The sequence below is a fragment of the Molossus molossus genome, unplaced genomic scaffold (genome assembly GCF_014108415.1).
Source record: "Molossus molossus isolate mMolMol1 unplaced genomic scaffold, mMolMol1.p scaffold_m16_p_5, whole genome shotgun sequence".
Classification (NCBI taxonomy): Eukaryota; Metazoa; Chordata; class Mammalia; order Chiroptera; family Molossidae; genus Molossus; species Molossus molossus.
In genome coordinates, this window is record NW_023425388.1 from 22,596,042 (window position 1) to 22,604,298 (window position 8,257).

At 36.1% G+C, this 8,257-nt stretch overlaps 1 protein-coding gene across 1 annotated transcript; it reads left to right on the plus strand.

The window, feature by feature from the left end:
- Positions 1-2,420: 2,420 nt before the first annotated feature.
- On the plus strand, positions 2,421-7,962 carry SUCNR1 (succinate receptor 1). The gene is made up of 3 exons (XM_036243566.1): positions 2,421-2,537; positions 5,831-5,896; positions 6,691-7,962. Exons 1-3 carry the CDS (start codon positions 2,421-2,423, stop codon positions 7,636-7,638), a joined length of 1,131 nt encoding a protein of 376 aa, XP_036099459.1. The 3' UTR covers positions 7,639-7,962.
- Positions 7,963-8,257: the final 295 nt, after the last annotated feature.

Consider the following 8,257-nt stretch of genomic DNA (forward strand, 5'->3'; position numbering starts at 1 on the left):
ATGTATGTGTGTGTATAGGTAGGTAGGTAGATAGATAGATAGATAGATAGATAGATAGATAGATAGATGATAGACAGATAGATAGGTAGGTAGGTAGATGGATGATAGATAGATAGACACAACATTTTTTTTTTAAGTTTCTAAATCTTGGACTCTCATATATTGGAGAAGGAAAAATGCTTGGCCAGGAAGACCAGTTGTAATAAATAGAGTTTCTTTTTGTTTTTGAACACAGTTTAAAATTTTTATTTTACTCACAATCAATAAAAGAACCAGGTAGATATCATAACCAGTTAAGAGATAACTATTCAAACAAAGTAATACAGAACAGGAATATTGAAATAAATGTGCAAATTATGGCAATACTGGGAAGACAATTGAAGATATACTGAGAAGGACCAAATTTGCATTGATATCACTATTCTACAACTTACATATTATAAAATAGCTTTCATAGAACAAGAATCAGATAAACTAAAGGGGTGTACCCTAGTATGAATAATGCAAAGTTTTCTATTAATGCACAACATTTTCCTACAGATACAAGGATGCTAAGATATAAAGTCCTTATTTTCTGTTTTGTAACTATAAGATAAATCTAACCTTTGTTCAAGTATAATAAAATACACAAAAGTTACATTATTAGAATAACTTAATCCAAATGTTGCCGCATTCCAGAGGGGGTGGGGCATTTGAAGACGTGGAATCCATCACAAAACCTCTCATAATCAAGTCCTTTCTATATTGATTACCAGCACCTGATCTGCTTGGATGCTAAAGCCAAAAACTTGGGAAGTATTCCTGACCAACTCTTCTTCCTCATGCTACACATCCAGCCTATTACCCAGTCCTCATGTTCGCTCCATTTTTATTGCTCCCTTCCTAGACCAAGCTTGTATCATTTATAAGTTTCTTTGGGGACTTCTGTCTGTCACTGCTAACTCAATGCTCAATTTTTATGGTACTCAAATTAAATTACTACTGCTTGCATAGTAAGGGACATAGCATAAACCCTATGCTTCGCATCTAGTAGATCAATTGTTTACTTGAATAGAAACCTAACGTAATCCTCAGAAAAGCCAGGTGTGTTTCCTGTCTGAAACTGGTGATGTGTTTCCAGGTGCTATGCAGAGCTTTGACTTGAGTGTATGAATTGCCGTGTGTTGAGGTTATCTTACTTAGACACCACCTCTCCCTAATTCCTAGCCACCTGAAGTATTCTTTGTCTCTCGATTTAATCATAGAAAACAAAATGGAAAATATCTGAAGCTCTAGTATCCCTTTTGAGCTGACAGAACATATATTCAGATTTGCCTCCAAAATTTGTTTTATAGTTCCGTCAAAATTGTGGATAATAGCTATTTAGTCATTATATGCCCAATATAGAATTCACTAAAAATTCTTAATTTTAAAAATGAAAAAAGAAAAAGTAGAAACTCTCTAGGTCCATCCATGTTGTCACAAAGGGTAAGATTGTCTTCTTTTTTATGGCTGAGTAGTATTCTATTGTGTAAATGTGCAACAGCTTTTTTATCCACTCATCTATGGATGGACACTTGGGTTGCTTCCAAATCATGACTATTGGAAATAATGTTGCAATTATGCAACATGAAATAAGCCACTCAGAGAAAGACAAGTACCATATGAGTTTACTCATATGTGGAATTTAAGGAAAAAAATGAATTAACAAGCAAAGTAGAGACAGACTCACCCAGAGCGGGCTGAAAACTGAAGCAGGGGCTGGGGGAGGTGGAGGGATTGAGCAAAAAAGAGAAAAGAACTCATGGACATGGACAGCAGAATGTGGTGATTGCCAGGGAGGTGGAGGAGGGCAGGGGGTAAATGGTGATGGGTGGAGACTGGACCTGGGGTGGTGAACACACAATACAGTGTACAGATGATGTGTGTGGAATTGTGCCCCTGAAACTAGTAGAATTTTGTTAACCAGTGTCACTCCAATACATTCAATAAAAAGAAAGAAAGAAGAAAGAAAGAAAGAAAGAAAGAAAGAAAGAAAGAAAGAAAGAAAGAAAGAAGGGTTAGATTGTGGTGATGGTTGCACAACTCTATGAATTTACTACAAATCATGATTTGTACACTTACAATGGGTGAATTTTATGGTTATGAGTGCTATATCTCAAGCCTTTTATAAAAAACTGGTTTTAAAAAGCCGAAGCAATTGTATCCCCAATATAAACAAACACTTCCCTTTAAATATGCAAATGAACTTAAAAATAGCACATGCTTTCTGTTTTGATAGTGAATAAAACTATTTCGATAGCAGTCTTTTCAAAATCTATTTGTGAAATGAGCAATTTGTTTTGTGTCTGGACTTCACAGGAGTTTTCTTACTTGATCTTGGCTTGGAGGTTTGACTGAATAAATTATTTCTTGACTTTTGAATTATTCATCTTGGCTGTATGATATGCAAATCAAACTGCATTCACTATGTCCAGAGGCACAGCACTGGGTCAGAAGCTGTATCAAGTTGCTGGCAAAGAATTTCTATCAAGGGATCAGGACCTTCCAACAGAACAGTAAGTTGTAATGTAACTCACATTGCCCAAATATATAACATTCGTTAGGGGTTTGTTTGAACAGTAGCTTGTGTGTAATTAAGGTTTAAAGCAATGTGTAAATGAACTGTCTGAACTGTTGATCATATGTACATGTAGAACAGCAAAATAAACTAAAAGGAAGTCATAATGTTTCCTTTATATTTATTTTTTAACAAATGGAATGAATGCCTTGTTTTAATTGCCAAATACTAAATTTATTTTATTTAAAGAGGTTTATAATATTTGCTTATGTCTTGATAACTTAGGCTTCATCAAAAAAGTTAATGAGAATTACAAATATAACTACGTGAAAAAAAAAGTTTCTAAATCATGTGAGACAACTATCACATATAATATTTTTTATGTTTAGAAAATAATGTGCTAGAGGAAATTTTAAAAATTAAATTTAACAATTATGCTTGTAAAAATTGCGTTATTCAAAAATATAATTCACTAAGGAGAAATGGAAAATTGCAAAAACCATTGCTATTATACCTTCCAAAACTTTTTATAATTGGTGAGATATTTTCAAGAATTCATAAACACACAATTTGACACCATTACTATAACATTTTAACACTTTTATTTCATAAATGTTCTTTATTGTGATGATTATAAGAAAAAACATAAAAGCTATTAAATTATCAAATGTTTTTAATTTAAGTTTCAAAATATACACTTTCAAAAGACTGAATATAAGCAAAGTGAAAGAAACATTCTCAAGTTAAAGTTAAGAACTATTTATCTGCTTATGTGAGTCAATTCAATATTACTTGTAGTTTAACAATTCTAACAAGTAAAGGTATATTTTTGAATATATAATTAAAGATTTCACTGTAATTTTTAAGATCTGAAAATCAAAAAACCTGTTAAAAATAATTCATCTAAATTATATATAACCTATTTATTACCATTTTTATTTTCTAAAAATCAAAAATCCAACCACTAGGAAGGGGAAGAGAGAGTATTAATTTTTATAAGGATATTTCCCTTCAATTGGAAGTTTTGCTTTAAGGGTCAGTTTTTTCCCCATCAATTTGTAGAATTGTGACAGCCACACTGAAAACACACTTAACTGTAAACATCATTCAACTTAGAATCTGTTACCCTGGAAACTGTGGATCTTGGTGAGGTTAAACTGTTTGCAAATATGAGACAGTTTTATGCTTATAAAATCACAATTTATTAATATTATGGACTTAGGAATAATATTTTTAAAGACAACAAATCTATTAAAAATATGTTTGTAAAAATGAATTCAAATAAATATTGAACTGTAAGAAGATATCCAAATATTAGGAGTGGTTGGTTTACAGATCATTTTGATTTCTTCTTTTTGCCTTTGTGCATTTTCTGAGTGAGTGTTACATAATAAAATGTTTTTTTGTTTTGTTTTTTTTTAAATGAATGAAATAACCATTCTGAGAAGCAGGACAAAGTGGACTAGCCATTCATTTTTCTTATTTCAGTCCTGATATTTTTTATCCCTACTATCTCCCTAATCTCCAATCCCAGTGGACAACTCAAATGCAGAAGAGTTTTCCGTGGCTCGCCGTGGCCCCTGACCGGCCTGAGGGCTAGCTACTGGTCATCTGCCTCCCAGGTCTACTCCCACACACTGTCTTCTTCCGTGGGAGTCAGACCTGCCCGCTGCACATAAGCTACTGACCCAAGTCAGTGTAGTGCATTTAAGAACTGACTAAGCAGAAAAATAAGAGTTATGACTAGAAAAAGAGGAAATTAATCAACGAAACACGTTTTTTGTCTTAAGGAAACTTGTTGTTGTCTTAATATTCACTTGAGTGTGTGCATCAGTTTTTTGAGTATTCCCAAATCAAGTTGCCCACAACTGAGCTTTGAAGAGCTACAACATTGAAATCTTGGGAAAATACGGATTAGACCACAAAAATGTCTACAAGGAGAGAAAGGAGGACAGTAGGGGACTGCCCCAGAAGTCATGGATGGAATTTAAAGCAGCTAAGAATACAGTTAGAAGTAATAGTGAAGAGTTACATCGGTCTAAAAATTAAAGCCTATTATTTAAAAATATACCCTTTTTTTTTTTTTACATTTAACCTTTTTTTTTTTTACTTTCTAAGAATTGTTCATTTTTAATATTATCAAATAAATGCCAATATGGGGAAATTAGAAAGTCTAGATAAATCAAAAGGAGAAAGCACACTATAAAGATTCGCTGGACTCCTATCACTCTGGATAAAACTATTAATACTTTGGTACATGTTCTAGACTTTCTAATGTTTATTAACTTCAGATGTGAATCCCTAAGTCTTTAATTACCCTTGATTTTTCAAAGTGATCCTAGAACCTGTATATTATATTTTTCTTTCTACAAATTTGTGTGTAAATATCACACCTACTACTACTGTTACAATTGCCACTTTTGAATACTAGTCACATTATTTGCAGGGTCAGCTTTTAGAGTAAAATAGGGAAATGGGCTTAATTTGATGGACTTACCACTTATCTTATAATGGAGAAAATATTTACACAAATATTTTCCAAACAGGCAGGTATTTATATGTATCTCTCCACTCAGCGAGCATGCCCGGACCCTCTACACTCTGTCGTCACTGTGCCATGTATACAAGATAAACGATGAGCAAGGTCAAGTTGAGAGAAGTGCCGAGAAGAAGCTCAATATAAAATGAGAGCAGAAAAAGTGAGGATGGAATTTAGCCGAGTGGGTCAGAGAGGCTCTCTTGGGAAACCCACACTTAAACTGATATCTGAAAGAAATATAGATATGAGACAGAACAGGAAAAGAGAGTCAACGAACTGAATATGAGGCAAGTTCTGTGAGCATTCAAAGAACAGGAAGGAACGTGAGCAAGGAGTTGAACAATGCGAGGTGAGGCCGAAACGGACTACAGGGGCCTGATCACGCAGCCATGAAGTCCCTAGTCAAGTCCCCATGACCTGAGGAAGAGACTTAGTTTTCCAAGCCTCAGTGACTTTGTGTGTAAAACTAAAAATAATCACAGTCCCACCCCATTATTAAATGAGATAGTCCTTGGAAAGGTGAGCACAGTGCCTGGTAGCTCCAAGCTTTCCGTAAATAGCGGCTGCTATTATTATTATCATTAAGATTTTCAGCTTTATAGATTAAGTTGCAAAAAATCATGCTTTAAAACTGGATTTGCATTTCACGAATTTAATAAAATAAGCATAATACTTTAACGATATAGAAGCAAAGTTAAGAGCTATTAAAATATCGAGACTGGAGTTATAAACATCCTTGTTTTCTCTTCTAGATCATGGTTCAATCTAATTTAATTCAGCAGAATCTGTCAAACGACTACAGTGTGCTGGGGGCCACGGTAGGTCCTAGAGACCTTCCTCTTCACTTGCGTCTTTGCACTTTCCACTGGCCTCTGCAGTTCTTCCAACCCTCTGTGTGTGTTTCCACTGCAGGGCCTTTGCACATGCCTTTCCTTATGCCTGGAATACTCGTTGTCATATTCATGGTGGGGCAAGAGTGGGTTTACAGCTGTGAGAACATAAAACGCAGAGATTATCCTTGTATTATTATTTATTAATGATTGTATTCTTTTCCATAGGAACAACTGTAAACCTACTTTTGCCCCACCCTATATGGCATGCACTTATTTTTCCATTTTCTGATTCTTCTCAAGAGATTATAAATTGTTTAAGATTAGAAAATTTCATTCACTGTTATCATTACCACTGCCTAGTACAATAGTTCGAAGGTACCAGCAAATGTCTTTTGAAATATTTGTGATATAGATATGTATGTATACACATGTACCTGTACTAATGTAAACCACTCTCCATATAGTTCAACTTTTAAGTGTTATTTTAAAATTATTATTATGGCCCCTGTAGCTCAGTGCATTGAGCCTCGCCCCGTGAACTGTGGCCCCCGTTGGAGTCTTGGTCAGGGCACATTCCTGGGTTTTGAGCTGGATCCCCAGCAGGGGGCGTACAGGAGGCAGCCGATTGACGTTTCTCTCTCACATTGATCTTTCTATCTCTCCCTTCCTCTCTCTCCAAAAACTCAATAAACAAACATTTATAAAACTTACGTTAAGTGAAGTTATGTCTTTAGTCATAGTCTAGTGTTTCATCTTTATGTTTTTTCTCTCTCCTTTAGGCATGGAATGCATCTTGCAAAAATTGGCTGGCAGCAGAGGCTGCCCTGGAAAAACACTACCTTTCCATTTTTTATGGAATTGAGTTCGTTTTGGGAGTCCTTGGGAACAGCATTGTTGTTTTTGGCTACCTCTGCTGTCTGAAGAACTGGAATAGCACTAACATCTATCTCTTTAACCTCTCTATCTCCGACATAACTTTTTTGTGCACGCTTCCCATGCTGATGAAGAGTTATGCCCACGAAGAATGGACCTATGGAGACATCCTCTGCATCAGCAACCGGTACGTGCTTCATGCCAACCTCTACACCAGCATCCTCTTCCTCACTTTCGTCAGCATTGATCGCTACCTGCTTATGAAGCATCCTTTCCGAGAACACCTTCTGCAAAAGAAAGAGTTCGCTGTTTTAATCTCTTTGACCATTTGGCTGTTAGTGACCTTGGAGCTTGTGCCCATGCTTCTTTTCATAAACCCTGGGACGGGTGACAGTGGCATCAAATGTAACGATTATGCAAGTTCTGGGAACGCCAACCACAGCCTCATTTACAGCATATGCCTAACCTTCTCGGGGTTCGTCATCCCTCTTTTTGTGATGTGCTTCTTTTATTTCAAGATCGTTGTCTTCCTAAAGCAGAGAATCAAGCAGCAGGTTACCACTTTCCCCTGTGAAAGGCCTCTCAACTTAGTCATCTGGGCCGTGGTGATCTTCTCTGTGCTCTTCACTCCCTACCACGTCATGCGGAACGTGAGGATCGCCTCCCGCCTGTGGGAGCAGGCCCGGTGCGCTCAGGTCATCATCAAATGCCTCTACATCGTGACGCGACCTCTGGCCTTTCTGAACAGTGTCATCAACCCCGTCTTCTATTTCCTTGTGGGCGATCACTTCAGGGAGATGTTGACGAATAAACTGAGGCACCACTTTAAATCCCTTCCATGCTTTAGAAGATGAGCTGATGGACTGATGTTTTCATTCCCAAACGAGTGAGGTGTCCGTGGAACAGAACATTTTATACAAGCAGTTGAAGGCCAGTTAGAGTTTGAGTAACACATAGACGTAAATCACCCCTGCCGTAAAGACAGGGTGTACCCAGAGCACATAAACAGAAGAGGATAAGAAGAATTTATTTGTTTGTTCACCTACAAATCGAAAGAAGCTGGACCAGCACGAGACTTTGGGCATGTAAATCCAAAATCCTAGATGTTCTAATACCTCAATCTCTGCAAGAAGAATGAAAGATAGGTAAGGCAGCAAGCTGTCTGCATTTAATCACTGGTCTGATTGTAAAAAGAAATTGTTTCGGCAAAATTCTCTGTTATTCTTATTCATACTGTCCTATAACTTTTTGTGAAAATTGAATAGCAGATCATACATACATTAAGTATTTTATTAGAAGTTGTGCTCTTATGCAGATTTAAAGTAAAGAGTAACAATAAGAAGCAGGAAAGTAATATAATGAGTTCAAGGATGCCTAATATATTCCTTTATATTGATCACGAATTGGGTCAACGTTTAATTCATCAGTCTCTTTTTTTGTTGTATGGTTTCTAGTGTAAGTGATTATATTAAA

Excerpts from the sequence above, each read along its gene's own strand:
- SUCNR1 (XM_036243566.1), top strand. The coding sequence starts at position 2,421 with ATGATATGCAAATCAAACTGCATTCACTATGTCCAGAGGCACAGCACT. Across the intron at positions 2,538-5,830 it reads CAGGACCTTCCAACAGAACA|ATCATGGTTCAATCTAATTT; the intron begins GTAAGTTGTAAT and ends TTTCTCTTCTAG. Across the intron at positions 5,897-6,690 it reads ACAGTGTGCTGGGGGCCACG|GCATGGAATGCATCTTGCAA; the intron begins GTAGGTCCTAGA and ends TCTCTCCTTTAG.